Raw genomic sequence first — 19,377 nt, forward strand, 5'->3', positions numbered from 1 at the left:
TATAGACTAGTGATGTTGAGCATATTTTCATGTGCTTATTTACCATTTGTATATCTGTTTTGGTGAAATATGTATTCAAGTCCTTTGCCCATTTTTTATTTTTTATTTTTATTGTAGAGTTGTGGGAGTTCTTTGCATATTTTGGATATTAATTATTTCATCAGATATATAACTTGTGGATATCTTTTCCCATTCTGTGTTGTCTTTATCCTCTCTTAATAGTGTCCGTTGGTGCACAAAAAATTCTAATTTTGATGAAGTCCAATCATCTAACTTTTTTTAAGCACCCTAATTTTTTTTTATTAAGCACCCTAATTTTTCTTTTTTTTTATTAAGCACTCGCTCTGTCACCCAGGCTGGAGTGCAGTGGTGTGATCTCAGCTCCCTGCAACCTCTGCCTCACAGGGTCAAGTGATTCTCCTGCCTCAGCCTCCCAAGTAGCTGGGATTACAGGGGCCCACCACCATGCCTGGCTAATTTTTGTATTTTAGTGGAGACAGGGTTTCACCATGTTGGCCAGGCTGGTCTCAAACTCCTGACCTCAGGTGATCTGCCCACCTCAGACTTTCAGAGTGCTGGGATTACAGGCATGAGCCACGGCACACAGCCCTAATTTTCTGTTGTTGTTGCTTGTGCTGTGGTGTCATAACCACTGCCTAATTCAAGGTCAGGATGATTTACCCCTGTGTTTTCTAAGAGTTTTAGCTTTTACCTTTAGGTTTTTAGCCATTTTGAATTAATGTTTTATATGAGATGGAGTAGTGTTCCAACTTCATTCCTCTCCATGTTGTTATTTGGTTGTCCAGCATGATTTTTTGAAAAGACTATTCTTTCCCACCTTGAATTGTCTTGGCACCCCATGTCAGTTGAATGTGGTTTATTTCTACACCCTTAATTCTATTCCATTGATCTATATGCCTATCCTATGCCACATTGTCTTGACTACTATTGGTATGAAGTTAAGTTTTGAAACTGAGAAGTGCAAGTCCTCCAACTTTGTTCTTTTTCAAGGTTGTTTTGGCTATTCTGAAGCCCTTGAATGTCCATATGAATCTTAGAGTCAGCTTGCCAATTTCTGCAAGGAAGCCAGCTGGGATTTTAATACAAATTGTGTTGATTCTGTAGATCAATTTGGGGATTATAGCCATATTAACAACAGTGTCATGTTGGATGCAGTGGCCCACACCTATAATTCCAGCACTTTGGGAGGCCGAGGCGGCCAACATAGGGAGACAAGCTGGTCTCAAACTGCTGGGCTCAGGTGATCCTCTCACCTCAGTCTCCCAAAAAATAATTTTTTAAAAATCAGCTAAGCATGGCGGTGTTCACAGTAGTCCAAGCTACTTAGGAGGCTGAGGTGGGAAGAACTCTTGAGCCCAGGAGATCAAGGCTGCAGTGAGCTATGAGTGCCACTGACTCCAGCCTGGGCAACAGAGGGAGACCCTGACGACAGAGAGAGAAAGAGGCAGAGCGAGAGAGACAGAAAAGAAAAACTAACCTTACAATGTTTTTCAAGACTCAAGTTTCCATGTCACTCCTCATGTCTCCCCTCAGGCAGAATTAAACATTGAGATTTCCTTATATCCACTTAATCCCAGAAATGTAGTACAGTTCTTGGTACAGAGTAAGCACTCAATATATATTGGCTGAAGGAATGAACAAATAAATGAATTGGGATGAAATGTTTATGTGACAGTCTCTACAACCAGACTGTGAGTGCAACAAGTACAGAGAAAACGTTCTATTCATCTTTTTTCTTCCAGCACCTAGCACAGTATCCAACACAAAATGAATGTGTACTAGATGCTATTTATTAAACTGTAGACAAGAGATAAATACTTTATTTCAAAAATGCAAAGAAGGGAAGATAAATCACATTTCTTTTTATCATGTAAACTTGTACCAAAGATTTATGAATAGATTTATGAACTGGAGTGGAAAACACAGACATTTCTACCTTGAGGATATAGAAGGGAACTTAGGAAGTGAGAAGTCAGGTCATCCTAGTCCTCTAGGGTGCTTAAAGCTAACTAGTCCTGTGAATGAGAATCTAACCTATATGAAAATCTCCAGCCTCTACCTGTACAGCATCAGCCCTGGGACAACACAGTCAGGGGCAGGCTGTAGTCATATCTCTTAGCCTAAGAGTACACACCTGTCAGGGAAAGTCCTGATGGCCACAGTGAAAAAAGTCATGGGTGGAGAGAAGCAAAGTAGGAAGGATCATTTGAAGCACAAACAAATGGGGAAACTGAACAGACAATCTCAGCATCACCACATCTGCTTCAAAAATCGCACACCAACTCCCTTCCAAAGTGCATCGTTACACTGCACCATTGCGGAAGAAATGGAAAAGCAGGATGGTTTGGCTGGCTGGAGTCACATCTTGGGGAAGCTGGCCAGGTTGGCAATGCCACAGGCGTTGTTCTTATTTCGAGCCATGAGGATATATCCTTTGTTTCCCCAGTTTTCTCCCCAGCTGTAAGACCAATCAAGAAAAGTACTTAGTACTCTTAGTTTATTTATTCATTAAAATATTTACTGAGTATTGTGCGAGATACTGATGGTACACAAAAATGAATATGATGGTTTTTACCTTTAAAGAGTTTAAAGTCAAGAAATAGGAAGAAGGCATAATACTACAGGTATCAAAGGAGGGAAGATTCCTTCTGATCAAGAGAATCTCAGAGGCTTGATGTAAGAGATGGCATTTAAGCTGAGCCAAAAGGCTGAGTAGAATTTCGACCTGTGGGAAGGGGATGCCAGTGGAAGGGTGTGAAATGAACAATAGAGGCAGGAAAGTGTGGGGCACTGTTAGGATCATGTAGCTGAAAAACAGTGTGCCTAACAGGGTGTAGTGGGAGAGATGTCTGGAAAGGCGGATTGAGACCAGGTTGAATTACCTTTACTGCAAGGTTAAACAGCTTCACCTTTACTCTGTGACCCATCATAGTGGAGGAGTCAGTAAGGGATTTTGAGTGGGAGAGTGATATGATCAGAGCTGTATTTGGGGAAGATTAATCTTGAAAATGTAAGTTTAGAGCATAAGAAAGAGGCTGAAGCTGGTGATCTTGATTGGGGAGTAAACCCTATAGAAGAGATGGATGAAACTATGAGAGTAGATGAGATTATTAAGGAAATGAGTGGCGAGACTAGAAGACATGAGAGATGACGTGAGACACAGGAGAGAGAAAGAGGAGAGAGGAGAGACTGTCTGTATATCTTCTTGAATTGTTTTCAGTCCTCTTTCCCCAAGCAGCAACTTCTCTAATTACCCAATACATTTTATTTAAAACCTGTACTCTATTCCCACTCTCCCCTTCTCTAGGGGCCCCCAGTGTTCCTGATCCTGCCCGGGTGTGTCCTTTCTTCCTCCCAGCTCTCTTGGAAGTATCTCCACACATGGCACCTGATCATGAAAGAACAGGGTAAGTGCTTAGAGCTGGGAGTCAAGAGAAGGGACAACACAGGACAGAAGCTGTGGGAGACTTGGGAAGATGCTCAGGTTCATCTTGAGTTGGAATTGTGATATAAAAAGTTGCTTCAGGTTTGAACAACACCACTACGTGAGTCTGTGAGCTCCCCAGAGTCTAGGGCTCCTGTTCCTTGGAGGGCACTAAGGACAGCAGATTTAGCCAGTGCTGCTGCCAGGTTAATGGTGATCAGCCAGGAAAGGAAAACTATAATTCTTATCAATTTGCCCCTCCCCAAAAGTCACAAGGTGCTAAAGAGAAATGGAAAACAAGGTACCCTGGAGTTTTCTTTGTTCCCCAACATAGGAAAGTAAACACCAACTTTTTTTGTTTATATCTTATTTCTAAAAAATGTTTCTCTTCACAATCTTTGGCAAGTTCTTATATACGTGTATCCTAAGTGTATCTTGAAGGGAAAAAACTGTTCAAAGGAGTATTAAACCTTTACGCTGTTGCCCTATTGTTAAAGACAGACTGCTAATGGAAACCACCCTAAGAAACTGATCATATTAGAGACAAAAGAAAGTAAAAATATGTAATTTCAAAGCTCCTGCTGATTCTCTGTACTGCTTTATCTCGTGGTTAGTTACGTCTATCTTACTGGGCTCTGAGCTCACTGAAGGTGTCACCTGCTCATTGGTTTGTGTATGTCACTAAGCATCTTGCACACAGGGAGTATCTGCCCAGCACATAATTGAGCACTATTGTCTGGCGGATATGGTTTAGATGTGTGTCCCCTCCCAGTTTCATGCTGAAATGTGATCCCCAATGTAGGAGGTGGGGTGTAGTGGGAGGTGTCTGGGTTATGGGAGTGGATTCCTCATGAATGGCTTGGTGCCATCGCCTTGGTGATAAGTGAGTTCTCACTCTATTAGTTCATGCAAGAGCTGGTTCTTTAAAGAGTTGGCACCTCCCTCTCTCTCTTGCTCCCTCTCTCACTATGTGACATGCTTGCTCCCCCTTTTGCCTTCTGCCATGAGAAAAAGCTCCGAGGCCTCATCAGAAGCTGAGTGGATACTAGTGCCATGCTTCGTATAGCCAAACAAACCTCGTTTCTTTATAAATTACCCAGTCTCGGGTATTCTTTTGTAGTAATGCAAAATGGACTAACACACTGGCCATTAAGTGTTGGACTCAGAATTAAGAGCCTCTGACTGAGAAGATAGAAGTGAGAAGCCTGAGATAATGTTTTCTTGATTTGGGACAGAGAAAGGAATATCGGGAAGCTGGAGGTGAGGTTGAGTGTTAAAAGGGTGATTGAATAACAAAAGTAGTGTTCCCATCATTACCTGTTTTTAATTATCCAGTGCTTGTTTCCCTTCTGGATTCCATATCCCACTGCCAAAACCGCATGGTTCAGATTATCACTATTGCAGCTTTCATCATAATACACACCTAGAATACAAACTATCAGTGTGAGGCTCTGTGCAATCCAAGGGTCACCCTGTGGGATCTCCCAGTCCAGGAGACTCTCTGTAGAATTCCATCCCTGTCAGGAGGGTTTACCACAGAGATGCTGCTCCGTACTGCAGTAGTTGTTAATTTCTCTCTGGCTGCCTCCATCTGAATACAAAAACTAGTACTGAAAATACCCAAGGTCCTTCGAGAAGCCATCAAGCTTGTATCATAAAAGACAGTGCTCTATAGGATCAGCAGCTTCTTACCTTTGCTGTAAAACTGGAAGGAGGTCAGGCTTGCATCAATGGCCACAGAGACAGGTCCCACTCGGGCCACTGCCCTCTTCAGGGCTTTCTCATTCCCCTCAGGGATCTCTCTGTACCCTCTGCATTTAGCTGCCTTGCCTGTTGGGTTGTACATACAGCTCTCCTCCTGGAAGAAACAAGATTGTAATAGAAGTAGGACAAAGCAATAGGCAATGAGTCAGTGAGTGAGAAACTCAACCAATATTTTGAGTGATGCCAGTGAACTAACAGAGGCAGCAGTCTAGGGTTTCTAGAGAGGGTCTGTTCTTCCTCACAAAAAAGAATATGAAAAGAGGATTCCCGCCTTCCACCACACATAAAAATCAACTACAGGCCGGGCGCGGTGGCTCACGCCTGTAATCCCAGCACCTTGGGAGGTCGAGGCGGGTGGATCACGAGGTCAGGAGATCGAGACCATCCTGGCTAACACGGTGAAATCCCGTCTCTACTAAAAAAAAATACAAAAAAACTAGCCAGGCACGGTAGTGGATGCCTGTAATCCCAGCTACTCAGGAGGCTGAGGCAGGAAAATGGCGTGAACCTGGGAGGCAGAGCTTGCAGTGAGCCAAGATCATGCCACTGCACTCCAGCCTGGGTGAGAGCAAGACTCCGGCTCAAAAAAAAAAAAAAAAATCAACTACAGGTGTTTTAAGACATAAATGTGGGAGGAAAACCTGTAAAACAGTAGGGAAAGATTTCTGAAATAAGATTTTTTTTAAAAGCATAAACCATCTTCTGGCCACATAGTATGTATTAGCCTCAGGGGGCAGGAAGGCACCAGCTTCTGTGTGGACAGGAGGCCAAGGTCAAGGTTTAGCTAGAGGGAAGACCTGGGCCCTCTACACCTATATCAGGGGAACTGGTGTGATCCTTGTGCTCTCATCAAAGACAAAATATGAAAGTACATAACATGACACTAAAATAGATTAAAGAACTTAGCAATTTAGCCTATGACTTCCAACACTATATTTTACAGGTAGTTAGCAATATTTCGTTGGGAAGCCACAATTATGGAATCGGATAATAGCCCATGTCAAGGTGGTGTATTCTTTTCAGCAATTCATTTTCCTACAGACTACCCCTTCAGAACCCTAAGGTTGCATCCACAAGAATATACTATCTACTACTCAGGAGGCTGAGGCAGGAGGATTGTTTGTGCTCAGGAGTTTGAGGCTTTAGTGTACTATGATCATGCTGTGAATAGCCACTCCACTCCAGCCTGTGTAAGATAGTGAAATATCCTCTAAAAAAATACGTTATCTAACATTATCTAAATATTAACAGCAATAGCAGCATTTGCTGTGCTATTTTAAGATTACAGTGGTCTACTGCCTTGATATTTTTCAATATGCCTTTGTTTCTGCCATGTGCTCCAAATCCCTGATGCTCCTGGTGCCAAAAACTACACAGAATTACAAGTGAAACAGAATATCTTGGAAACTGACTCAAAAAGATGTTATGTGATGATACTTTAAAGTCAGAATAACCTGCATTATAGCTGGAACAAACTTATAATACCATCCCTTTAAAATGTTATCTGGCTGCTGCCCTATCAGATCTCTTCTTTTTTATCTTTTTATTTTTTGAGACAGACTCTCTGTCATCCAGGCTGGCATGCAATGGCATGATCTTGGCTCACTGCAACCTCTGCCTCCTGGGTTCGAGCAATTCTCCTGCCTTAGCCTGCCAAGTAGCTGGGATTACAGGTGTACGCCATCATACCTGGCTAATTTTTGTATTTTTAGTAGAGATGGGGTTTCACCATGCTATCCCTGCTGGTCTCAAACTCCTGACCTCAAGTGCTCTGCCTGCCTCAGTCTCCCAAAGTACTGGGATTATAGGTGTGAGCCACCATACCTGGCCAGATCTCTTCTTTTTAAAATTTTGTTTTTTCTTACCTTTCTCCATTCATAAATGAATAAAACATATTGCAAAAATTGCAAAGGAAAATTAATCATTTTACTATATTAAAATTAACTTTTCTAGATTGAAAGACATCATAAAGAGAATGAAAAGACAAACCTCAACTTTTAAATACATAGTACTGGTATCCAAATAGTCTTTTTAAACTTTTAAGAATTGCTAAGAAAGAGAAAAAACAACCCAACTAAAAATGGGTAAGAGGTGGGGTACGGTGGCTCACACCTGTAATCCCAGCACTTTGGGAGGCCGAGGCGGGTGGATCACCTGAGGTCAGGAGTTCAAGACCAGCCTGGCCAACATGGTGAAACCCTGTCTCTACTAAAAATACAAAAACTAGCTCGGCATGGTAGTGGGTGCCTATAATCCCAGCTACTCAGGAGGCTGAGGCAGGAGAATCGCTTGAACCCAGGAGATGGAGGTTGCAGGGAGCCAAGATCGCATCACTGCACTCAAACCTAGGCAACAAAAGCAAAACTCCATTTCAAAAAAAAAAAAAGAGGTAGGCCAGGCATGGTGGCTCACATTATGTAATCCCAGCACTTTGGGAGGTGGGAGGATTGCTTGAGCCTAGGAGTTTGAGACCAGCCTTAACAACGTAGTGAGACAATGTCTCTATCAAAAAAAATTTTTATTGTTTTTCAGGACAGGGTCTCACTCTGTCACCCAGGCTAGAGAGCAGTGACATGATCATAGCTCACAGCAGCCTTGAACTCCCAGGCTCAAGTTGTCCTCCCAACCAGCCTCCCGAGTAGCTAGGACTACAGGTGCACACCATCATACCTGGCTACTTTTAAAAAGATTTTCTGTAGAGATGAAGTCTTGCTATGTTGTACCAGGCTGATCTGGAATTCCTGGGCTTAAGTGATCCTCTCGCCTCAGCCTCCCAAAGTGCTGGGATTACAGGCATGAGCCACCATGCCTAGCCTCAACAACAAAAAAAAAAATTCAAAGATTTTTGAAATTGGTGGGCATGACGGCATACACCTATATCCTAGCTATTTGGGAGACCGAGGTGACAGGATTGCTTGAGCCCAGGAAGTGGAGGCTGCAGTGAACTATGACTGTACCACCACACTCCAGCCTGGGCAACACAGTAAGACCCTGTTTCAAATAAATAAAAAGAAAAACAAATGAGCAAAAGATAAACAGTTAATTCATTGAAGAAGAAATGCAAATGGCCAGATAAACACACTGATAAAAAGGTGATTCAATGGGATTTCTTATACATTGCAGGTATAAATTTTTCCAAATATTTTGGCAAACAATTTGACATTATGTAGTAAAGTTGAAAATAGATATACCCTAAGACCCAGACAATTCAGTTCCAAGTCATTATATCCTAGTAAGAAATTCTTGCACATGTGTATGGGAGACATACCTAGGAATGTTTGCTAAAGATAAACATCCCTAGTAGATACATCTTACCTTTGCTACATACTACTGGTATGAATTACAGTGTCTTATCTCCTTAAGTGTCCATTTCCTCACATATACATTGAAGATAAGTCTACCTTACAGAGTTGTTATGAGATTAAATGAAAAAAAGAAAAAGAAAAAATGCACTAAGGACATGGCTTAGAACACAGTAGCCATCATTTTTATTCTCAAACTTGCTATGCCTATTTCAGAGGTTTCTGTTGTGAAGGCCCTACATTATATTATCTATCAGTCCCAGCCCTATGTGTATAAAAAGACCCTCAGGTTGCCTCCCTTTCAGATACGATTTCCTTCCTATGACTAGAGGACCATGCAGAAGGAACTGAATTAATCCCTTATCTCTAATATGAAGCAACTTGTTTTTTCTCTCATTTTATACATGTTAGCATGTAAACTTACATAACTTCCTTAAATGTTCTGAAAACTCACACCGAGATCATATAAAATAAAGCCACACAATGGCATGGTGGGTTTGTGGGTTTGTTGTGGGAGTGAGGAATTGAGCAAAGGGTTATAGAACCCTGCTCAGAAGTCTATGGGGTAGGTGGCCTAGCCTCTATTTTCTCTCCATGGCAGACAGGCAAATAGGAACTATAGTAGCTTAAGCTCCCTAAGTTCCCCCAGATTGTGGAAATCTTCTTAGTCTTCTGTGGGAAATTATTTCCATCAAGAAAGCAGGGTAGGGTAACAGAAAACAGTATTTCTGGAATTGTTTCTAGTACAAAATATCATGCTGGGGAAGGAGGAGCTGACAGAGCTGTATAATTGTGTGGAGCAATCTCACCTGTCCCACATATGGGTAGGCATCTTCAGAGTCAATACCCCGGTTCTTCTGCACATATTGGAAGGCATTGGTCATGTAGCCCCCTCCGCAGCCATCATTCTCAGACACACAATCCACTAGGTTCTGGGGACTCAGATTTAAGAGTTTGCCAGTTTTCTTCTTGAGTTGGCCCTCCAGGGCACCCACAGAGCTAAAAGCCCAACAGGAACCACACTGACCCTGAGAGGCATACAGAGAAACTATCAATCTTTGCTGTTTATATTTTCTATATCTTCTCTCTACCTGCCTGAAGAAATTCCATGTGTTCTAAAAATTTCAGCACAAATGTTGTCTTTGTTGTGAGTCTTTCTCTTCCCCTTAACATCTGATGCATTGTTCTACTGCTATTGATTTTTGCTACCATTTTTACTATTAGCTACAGTAAAGCAGAGCACAGTACCAGCTTTGGAGGCAGTTGTCCTGGGTTCTAACTCTGACTTTGCCACCCAGTCGCTATGTGACCCTGGGTAAGTTACTAAACTTGCCTGTGTCTCAGTTTCTCTATGTATAAAATATTGTTATGAAGATTAAAATATTTAACTCATGTAAAGAGCTAAGAAGTTCCTGACACACAATAAAATCTCAAGAAGTATTAGCTATTATTGTTCATGCAGCTAGATTGTAGGTTTTTCTTTCTTTCCTATTCTATTTTTTTAGATTGAGATTTCCTGAGGACACAGGTTGTGTCTTAGTCATCTTGAATCTCTGCTGCCTAACACTGCACCTGGTAGGTTCTGGGGGTCAAAAAGTGTTTGTTATATGAACGTTAAATCAATTGTTTATCTTGCTGATACAATCCTGTGTTGTTTGGGTTGTGAAAAAACTGACATTCTCATGCTAGTAAGAATGTAAGATTGCAAAAACTTTTTGGGGCTGGGTATGGTGGCTCATGTCTGTAATCCTAGCACTTTGGGAGGCCGAGGCAGGCAGATTGCTTGAGCCCAGGAATTTGAGACCAGCCTAGGCAGCATGGCAAAACCCTGTCTCTACAAAAAATTTTTTAAAAATTAGCGGGGTGTGGTGGCATGTGCCTGTAGTCCCAGTTACTAGGGAGGCTGAGGTTGGAGAATCACTTGAACCTGAGAGGTTGAGGCTGCAGTGAGCCATGACTGCGCCACTGGACTCCAGCCTGGGTGACAGAGACTCTGTCTCAAAAAAAAAAATAACAATAATAATAATTTTTTGCGGGGGGAAAGGACTGTGACCCAGCAACTCCAATTTTAGGACCTGTTTTGCATAAATATTTGTACATGTGCACAAAAATATATGCACAAGGGTGCTTATTGCAACACTATTTGTAATAAAGAAAAACCAGGCCACGGTGGCTCACGACTGTAATCCCAGCACTTTGGGAGGCCAAGGCAGGTGGATCACCTGAGGTCAGGAGTTCAAGACCAGCCTGGCCAACAAGGTGAAACCCCATCTCTATAAAAATAGAAAAATTAGCCAGGCGTAGTGGTGCGTGCTGTAACCTCAGCTACTCGGGAGGCTGAGGCAGGAGAATCGCTTGAAACCGGGAGGTGTAGGTTGCAGTGAGCCAAGATTGCACCACTGCACTCCACCCTGGGCGACAGAGTGACACTCTATCTCAAAAAAAAAAAAAAAGGAAAGGAAAAAGAAAAACCAGAAACAACCCAAATGTACAGAAACAAATGAGGTTAAATAATGGAATGGGGAGATGTACCTTAATCCCTTGCCCTCTCTTCCTGGTGCCCTTTCACCTCAAGAACAAAGCAGCAGAAAAAGGAAAAGGTCATGCCAGATTACATATGCACACCCAGAAGAAAGGAGAGTACCTGATTTTTGACAGGAGTAACATATCCTTTCTTTCGATAGTCGACAGAGTCTGGGGCTCTACCTTCCCAGTCTGGGATATAAAGGGTGTCATTACTGCGGGAATGAGAGGCGGGTACTTTGAGTCCAGTCATCTTCTGAACCACCTCTTCATTGGTCTGAGACAAAGAAGAAAGAGGCCAGGCATCAGCAGGGAACTAAAGCAAACGGTGCAGGTGGGACAGGAGCTGAGGCTGTACTTACCATGTCCCCCAAGTGGTTCATAGCCAGTTCATATGTATGGACACCAAGAGAAGCCTCAAGGTTATGGATGGAAATATACTTCAGGTTTTTTTCCCAAATTAAACGCCGAGAGATTTCATCCACCTAAACAAAGCATAGTCAGTACTTGTATAGACCGTGTACAGTTACATATGTCATATTGTGAAGGGTTTTAGGAGAATAAAGGAAACTCACAATCATAAAACTTTACAGTTTAGTTGGGGAACTAACCATGGAATTATTAAGGCCTGCAAGAAGAGATAATATGTAAAGAAATACAACACAAAGCTCTGGAGAGACAGAAAAAATGCTTATAGATGAATAGCATTAATCTTAGAAATCTTCCCAAAAGAGAAATGTAACACACTTATAAAGCAAAAGAAGGATACAATTTGACAGAGGATGATTTGAAGCATAGGAATGAAAACCGTATGTTAACGTGAGTTAGGAAAGAGAGACTGATTTGCTAGGAATAAAGCATTTGGATTGAAGAAGGGAGTCTGCAGCTAAGATGGGAGAGCTCAAGTCTCAGCCCTCCTGCCATGCCCCCTTCAGGACCCCAGGCACCTTGCTGTTGTATTGCTTCCTGTGGGTCTTCTTCCATAACTCCCAGTGGGTGTCCAGTATCTCCTCAGGGTACAGAGCAAAGCTCATCATAGGTAGCAGCAGAACCTTGAGCCCCCACATCCTGCAGAAGAATGTAATTAGGGAAAACTCTTCCATTTGGCAGGGAAACCAAGGAAAACTAGGCTTTATGAGGAAGAGGAAGGTAGACAGAGAAAGGGTGATAAATCAACGATAGTCAGGAGGGACCTGTGTTTAGATAGGGTGCTGGTACATCTGGTTCCAAGTTTTGATCTAGGCAGATGTAGCCATTTCTCTCTCTCTCGGGAGATTTAACCAACACACACACACTCTCTGTCTCTCTCTCTCACACACAAACACACACACTTACACAACCAGAAATAGGATAGAAACTGGACAATCAGAATGGGCTCAGTGCCTGTTTCCTCCAGGGTCCTCAGCAGGCTTGGAGACAGATAAAGAGCAAGGTGGTAGTGGGGTTCAGAATACACAAAGGAGAGATTTCCATCTAAGTTTTGCTTCCTGATCATTTCTTCGAGGCATTTTTCTCTTTCTTGCCTAAATTCTGGTACTTTCCCAGATCTTGTCAGAAGAGGACAAGGGAAAATATGACAATGTTTCCTGTTTTCTGAGACATTTTCTATCTCCTCATTCTCCTTATGCATTTCTTCCTCCTTTTGCTCTCCCCTCCCTCCTTAGGCAGGAAACTGCCCTAATCTTAACCAGATGCTGCGGGCAAGGTTTTTTATTTTTCCCCTAACAACAAAAAACCACTGTGGCTGCCGCACAGGACAAGGAGCCTCAGATCCAAGGTTTGTTAGAAGAATGTTCAGACTGAAAAGCAATGTTCTATGATTATTAAATTCACAGCTTTTCATAAGTTTAGCTAGCTTCACTCATTTCTTGCATTGGCTTGCTTAATTACAAATCCTCCATTTTAAGAACAATTTGCAGCTTGCAGCATGTCATATGGCTTACACAATTGCTTATAGTCCATTTACATGTAATTTTTTCAAACTGGCAAAATGTCCAGTAGGACACTTAAAAGTTAGAGTGTTAAGGGCTTTGAGATGTTTCAGCAAACAGGAAGCACTGAGCTACCACCTCCCCATACCACTCTCCTCGTCCTCCTCACTAGGGAGTTAACCCTTTTGATCCTTGTTGGCCAAAGTAGAAAACACTGCAGAAAGGCCACCCTTGAAGGATAGGCAAATGATTCCCTATATACTTTGCTTTTACTTACAACCATGTATGTATATATATAAATCATACAAGGAATTCTACAGACTTCAAGGCAGATTTTATTTAGCCAGGGAATGATCTAAGAAGTGTATCTCAGTTTTCATCTGCAAAGGCTAAAAGTTCATTGTGATTCTCAAGTCAATACATCCCTAATACTCTTAGAGAATTGACAGGAATGAAAAGCTAAAAGATCTAGGAAGTTGCAAATGTTACCTGCTGATGGAACTGTTGTCAGGCTTCGTTTCGGCAGCAAAGTGTGGGCAGACCATCAGGGGTGCCAGATTTATTCCATCAGGATTGCGGAAGTCAGCTCCAGTGGTCGGCTGGAAAATTTGGGTAAGAGGAGGAGGCGGGGATAGAAATGCTGAGAGAAGGAAGGGTAGGGAGGAGGGAAGGAGTCAGTGGATTTGTAGTGTTTCTGTGTGTGCAGCATGTGTGCCAGGGTAGTGAGTTGCTAGGTATTTAATCTCACAAGACTGTCTTTGGTGGCAAATAACAAGACCTCAGTATCTATAGACTCAAATAGGAGCTTACCTTCTCTTTTGGTGAGTAAAAGGAAGGACACAACCCTAGTCTCTCCCATCCTTCTTCTTCAATATCTTTATTATAACACTGGGGGATTACATCTTTTCCTACCCCTTTCCTGTTATGATTTACCTCTCCAACATTGAAACCTATTTTCAAATTTGTGTCTGACCCTCACCTCTGGGATGTGGGAATGAACATAAAAGGCTATAAAAAAATAATGTAATGGAAGCCATACGCTCCAGAATTCTTTGTATTTTTGTAAGCTTGTTGGTTGCAAGTTGTCATTACTTCCAGGAAGGAGAATAGCTTTCCCAGCCTAATGTGGTTTTGCTGGAGGATATACCCAGAAAGTCCAGATGAAATTGTCTTTAAAAGTAACCAAAAACAGCAGTCCTGGTTATCTATGACAGCACTTGAATCAGTGCCATAAGTTCTGATGGACTCCCATGTGACTCTGTTGCTAAAGCCCTCAGGTGGTGGGATGCCCGATAAACATCATCTGTCTCAATTAAAATTCCCAATCTAGGACAAGTCACATGAGCTTCTCCAAATGCTTCCCCAACATCCAGGCATGTGACAGATCATAAGAATCTCGCTGAGTCCTCAAACCACACCCCAAACTTCATTTTCTTCCATAAACAGATGTGGGGAAGGAGGAAAAAAGGCTTCTTGGAATAGAAAGGATAATAAATGGGATCTGTAACAGACTCAGTTTCTAGCTGGATTCAATGCATAAACCCTCAAGAGTACAGGCTTATGCCTCTGGATTTTAAGAGCTGCTAATGGGCTAGGTGCGGTGGTTCACGCCTGTAATCCCAGGCCTTTGAGAGGCCAAAGCAGGTGGATCACCTGAGGTCAGGAGTTCGAGACTAGCCTGGCCAACATATAGTGAAACCCCATCTCTACTAAAAATAATACAAAAATTAGCTGGGCATGGTGGCACACATCTGCAGTCCCAGCTACTTGGGAAGCTGAGGCAGAATAATTGCTTGAACCCAAGGGGCAGAGGTTGCAGTGAGCCAAGATAATGCCACTGTACTCCAGCCTGGGTGACAGAGTGAGATTCTCTCTCTCATTAAAAAAAAAAAAAAAAAAAACCATATATATATATATATATGTTGCTAATGAACCAACATAGTCTCCTAGAGGGAAACCAGGTCCAGACTTAAACAGTTTAAATTTCACTCATTTTAATCCAGAAGAGGACATACTGGGGGAAGGCATCCAGATGTGCCCTGGTGGTTTTCAAGTCCCAACTCTTTCCCTCTCTCCCAAGAACCCAGGCAGTGCCCACCCCAAAATCCCCACCTTATGGTCAGAGCATTCCTGCTGATGTTACTCAGAATGTGTCAGGATCAGGAGGACAAGTGAGGGGGAGGCGTGCAGTGTGATCAGAACCCTATGATTTCTGATTCCTGAAATTAAAGACACAATGTGCCTTATGTTTGTATGTCTGGAGCTTAAACTATAGATCCCTCTAGTTGTGGGTGCCTGTTGTTTATGAACTGGAAAGGAATGATAAAGCCGCAATCAAGATCACACAACACAAGAAATTTTACAAAAGGAAAAAAATATTTTGTTTCAAAATCTTTGCTACATGTCATTATTTTTGCCACTGTAAGGCTTAGCACAGATGCCAGCAATACAGAAATGGCCAACAAGAAAACAAAACAATCAAAAATAAAACCCTGAAGGAAAAGCAAAAACAAAACCCCCAGAGCATCTTCTCGCTATCCTCCCCTTCCCCAAAAGCCCTATAATAACTGTACAATATTATAGTCCTGATCACATTTAAAAACAGTCGATTATTAAAAAACAAGGGTTCCATTGGAAACTCAACTTTTTGGTTTCATAAATTGTGATATAAATATATATGTATACTGTAAGTGTGCACATAGAATAAAAAAATAAACTGTCTCCTTTTTTACTCCACTACCTGGCACCGGACTGGAGACAAAAGGAAGGGAAACCCAGCAAATGGACATTACTTTGGCCTCTTCAAGGCCATCCTTGCTCCTCAGTCCCCTATGACTACATTTAATATATCTTCTCATTAATTCAGTCTTGCACTTTAGCTACTGGCCAAAGCCAATTAAAAAAAAAAAAAAAGCTGATATCTTCGACTATTACCTGAGGAAGGTAAAGGGTGAGGGTAGTAACCTGTATCCGCATTTATATGGCTATTGTTAATTACCAAGTGACCCTGTTGAGATGGGTGTCCAGGCCCCATCTATCATATGGAATTATTATACTTGCACTAAAGCAAAACCCAATCTCAAGATTGGAGGGAGCAAAGATGAAAAACCTCTTAGGGCCCGAAAGACTTAAATCTCAGTTTCTTGCTAAACTGGGTATTTTGAGTACGGGATGAAAGAGGCTACTTTGCAAGAGGGCTTCGTATTTGGTTTACACTCCAACAGTGAGGATTTTCACTGGGACGGCTAATCCAAGAAGTTGAGTTTCCATGCAGAAATAACCTCTACAGAACACACATCATATGTGATTCTGACAGAAAAATGCAGCATTATCTTTATGGCCAAGTCTTGGGTTTCAGAAAGTGTTTATCTTGCCAGTCTATTTAGGTAATGTTTGCAGATCTTCCAGATAAGGTGAGAGCACCAAAAGCAGGAGTAACCCAGCTTTGTCACTGAATGTGTTCGATAACAGACAACCGTATCAACAGCTGACTTTCTGTATTTGCTTTACAGTTGTATATTGGCTGGGCATGGATGTGAGCGCAGCAAAGACATTTATTTAAATATTCTTTGGCTGCAATACTAAGTGGAAAATACCTGGAAGATTTAACTCCTTAGGACTCTTTGAAAAGTACACAGAAAGACAAAGATAAAATCTGGGACAAATTTTGCATAACTCCCTAATAGGGAGAAAGAGTGAAATACAGAAGCACGTGCGCACACACACATACACATACACACACATACACACTCTCTCACTTACTCACGTTTCTTTCCAGAGGGATTGCTCACAGGCAGCAAAAAAAGCCTATGCTCACTTGCTAAAGCCCCATATATACCTACCACGTTTCATGGTCCTCAAATATGAGGACATTTCTCCTCTCCTCCACTCTCTTCAGAATTTCTTTCCAAAAACAAGCCATACTATCCAAGGCAAACAGTGGATGTCAGGTTCTTCTAACCTGCCTCTTGATCTTAGCACAAATCAACACTATACAATTTCAGGTCAGGAGACATAAGGAAAGGTGTTTTAACTTCACCCAGCCTCAAATTTTCAGAGAGTCCTAAAAGCCTTGGAGATTCATTCCATTTCTTCTACAAATGTTACCTTAGAGAGGCATCAGAGCAGGGGAACAGCCAGAAGGGAAAGGGGGTACACGTCAGGGGTGAGGGAAGGGAAGGGAGAGGAACTTTTATTCTGTTTACAGAAAGATTTGCTTTTTAAAAACAAACAGTGATTTTTTCTCCCCCACCCCTTATCCTCACCCCAATAGTTCTATTCTGAAAAGGGGGGAAACATAGTTAGATCAGGGAATTCTTCATTGTTGTAGCTGTTGCTCTGATCTCCCAGCATGGACAGCATCTCCTGATAAAAGAAAAAGATTAAGTTTGGGTCACACACCCTGATCTCTTACACTTACCAAGTTCTACTCCACCATTCCCCTGCACTACCATCCCTGACCCCGAGTCTTTGCTGTGCTCTCTTAGCCTTCCTTACTTCCAACAACTTTGACTCCTTTAGATCGCAGCCTTTTTTCCTAATCCCTTTTGTCTTCCTCCTAGAGTTCCACCTTTTTCCTTTTCCTAGTTCCCAATATTTTCAAAGGGAGAAAAATCTGCTTGCTGTATTTCATATAACCCCTTATAGACATATATGGAGTCTCTTATCTTATTTGTTTTCCACCAAGACCTCTTTTGCTTTCTTTCAATGTTTGCTTTAAACCAGCTCTTCCTTTGTCCTGCCTAAGATTACTCCATTCACTCTTGCAGTCCCTCAGGAATTGTGTGAATAGACCATTATGGCTATAATCAGTATGTTCTATTTCATTTACTTTTTATAATTTTTTAAAGGGAACACTTCATGAATTTGTGTGTCATCCTTGCACAGAGGCCATGCTAATCTTCTCTATATTCATTCCAATTTTAGTATATATGCTGCTGAAGTGAGCACTACTTTTTATTTTTAATCATTCTGTCTCTTTTAAACCCAAAGCTACTATGACTTGGGTATGTGGAGCTATTTGAATGAGCTAAAGTAACTTTCTTTGGCATCTTCCTATAGTGCTAAATTTGTCTGTTCTGGTTAAATGGTATGCATTACACTCAATTCATACTCTTTGTTTGTTTGTTTGACAGGGACAGGATCAGGCTAGTTGCTCAGCCTGGCTTTGAACTCATGGCCTCAAGTGATCCCCTGCTTCAGCCTTCTAAGGGGCTGACATTATAGACACAAGCACTACTGCCTCTAGCTTCCGCAATATATTCAATAACTGACAGTGATCCCTTCATTTATCCCTCTCTGTCTTCTCACATATACTTCCAACCAAACACCTAAATCCAGGCATGCTTCCTTCACTGTCTCTCCTCCTCCCTGACCCTTTCTCTCCCAGCTTCTAATTTTCGAAAGTCTTTTTTTTTGTTGCTGTTGAGATGGAGTCTCACTCTGTCGCCCAGGCTGGAGTGCAGTGGCCGGATCTCAGCTCACTGCAAGCTCCGCCTCCCGGGTTCACGCCATTCTCCTGCCTCAGCCTCCCGAGTAGCTGGGACTACAGGTGCCTGCCACCTCGCCCGGCTAGTTTTTTGTATTTTTTTTTTTTAGTAGAGACGGGGTTTCACCGTGTTAGCCAGGATGATCTCGATCTCCTGACCTCGTGATCCGCCCGTCTCGGCCTCCCAAAGTGCTGGGATTACAGGCTTGAGCCACCGCGCCCGGCTCGAAAGTCTTTTTACTCTCTTACCTGGAAGACCTCAGGCTGGCCAGGTTGCTGTGCTGACGGTTGTTGAACATGTTGCTCACTAGAACTAGAACGATGATGAGGCTGCTGGCCCTGCCACTGTGGCCAGACACCCACACCCTCTGCTGTCCGTGTCTGGAATTGTCCTGCAGTCTGTCCAGTCTCAGGAGCTAGAAATACAGCAAGGAAGAATAAACAACGGCAATCTACACAATTCCACTGTGTACTAATGCCACAAGTAAACAACTATAGGTAAGCCATTAATTTACCTAGGATAACTCTGTTCTTATCTCCACCAATCAATGCCTTTTCTATCTCAAAACTCAGCCCTAAATTAATTATTCTTCTCCAGGCAGCCTTTCCATAGAGTCTTTTACTCATTTAGGTTAAATGTGTACACTATTAAATGTATAAAAATGTACATGATTTTTGTTATGATTTTTCTTATATGTGCTAAAGTATTTTTCATGCGGGTAGATTTTTTTTTTTTTTTTTTTCTGAGACGGAGTTTCACTCTTGTTGCCCAGGCTGGAGTGCAACAGCGCGATCTCAGCTCAATGCAACCTCCACCTCCCAGGTTCAAGCGATTATCCTGCCTCAGCCTCCCGAGTAGCTGGGATTACAGGCATGTGCCACCATGCCCGGTAGAGACAGGGTTTCTCCATGTTGGTCAGGCTG

At 42.2% G+C, this 19,377-nt stretch overlaps 2 protein-coding genes and 1 non-coding gene across 14 annotated transcripts in view; all 3 read right to left on the reverse strand.

Moving 5' to 3' along the window:
• Positions 1-1,789: 1,789 nt before the first annotated feature.
• Positions 1,790-14,653, reverse strand: CTSK (cathepsin K). The gene is made up of 8 exons (XM_003892593.5): positions 13,455-14,653; positions 11,982-12,102; positions 11,397-11,519; positions 11,156-11,311; positions 9,321-9,539; positions 5,138-5,303; positions 4,763-4,868; positions 1,790-2,479 (listed from the first exon to the last, which is right to left on the reverse strand). The coding sequence occupies exons 1-8, from the start codon at positions 13,508-13,510 to the stop codon at positions 2,380-2,382; spliced, it is 1,047 nt and encodes a 348-aa protein (XP_003892642.1). The 5' UTR covers positions 13,511-14,653; the 3' UTR covers positions 1,790-2,379.
• Positions 14,654-14,942: 289 nt separating this feature from the next.
• Positions 14,943-19,377, reverse strand: part of ARNT (aryl hydrocarbon receptor nuclear translocator) — a 68,439-nt gene continuing 64,004 nt past the window's right edge. For 9 of the 12 annotated variants that reach the window (XM_009180593.2, XM_017946974.2, XM_003892594.4 and 6 more), the window contains 2 exons: positions 18,703-18,869; positions 14,943-17,330 (listed from right to left, as the gene is read on the reverse strand). In XM_009180593.2, coding sequence (XP_009178857.2) covers positions 17,241-17,330; positions 18,703-18,869 — 257 coding nt within the window. In that variant the 3' untranslated portion in view covers positions 14,943-17,240. The remainder of the gene's footprint in view (positions 17,331-18,702; positions 18,870-19,377) is intronic. The other 3 variants (XM_009180622.3, XM_003892595.4, XM_021923478.2) reach the window with 1 other exon arrangement.
• On the reverse strand, positions 17,808-17,915 carry LOC116271984. Its single transcript, XR_004180717.1, has one exon. It is a non-coding gene; the product is annotated as a U6 spliceosomal RNA (small nuclear RNA).

The sequence above is a fragment of the Papio anubis genome, chromosome 1 (assembly GCF_008728515.1).
Source record: "Papio anubis isolate 15944 chromosome 1, Panubis1.0, whole genome shotgun sequence".
Classification (NCBI taxonomy): domain Eukaryota; kingdom Metazoa; phylum Chordata; class Mammalia; order Primates; family Cercopithecidae; genus Papio; species Papio anubis.

Bases quoted from the DNA above. Each gene is read 5' to 3' on its own strand.
- CTSK (XM_003892593.5), bottom strand. From the start codon at position 13,510: ATGGTCTGCCCACACTTTGCTGCCGAAACGAAGCCTGACAACAGTTCC. The intron at 12,103-13,454 runs GTAACATTTGCA...ATTCTTCTGCAG, and splicing joins GACAACAGTTCCATCAGCAG to GATGTGGGGGCTCAAGGTTC. The intron at 4,869-5,137 runs GTAAGAAGCTGC...TTTGTATTCTAG, and splicing joins CTTCCAGTTTTACAGCAAAG to GTGTGTATTATGATGAAAGC.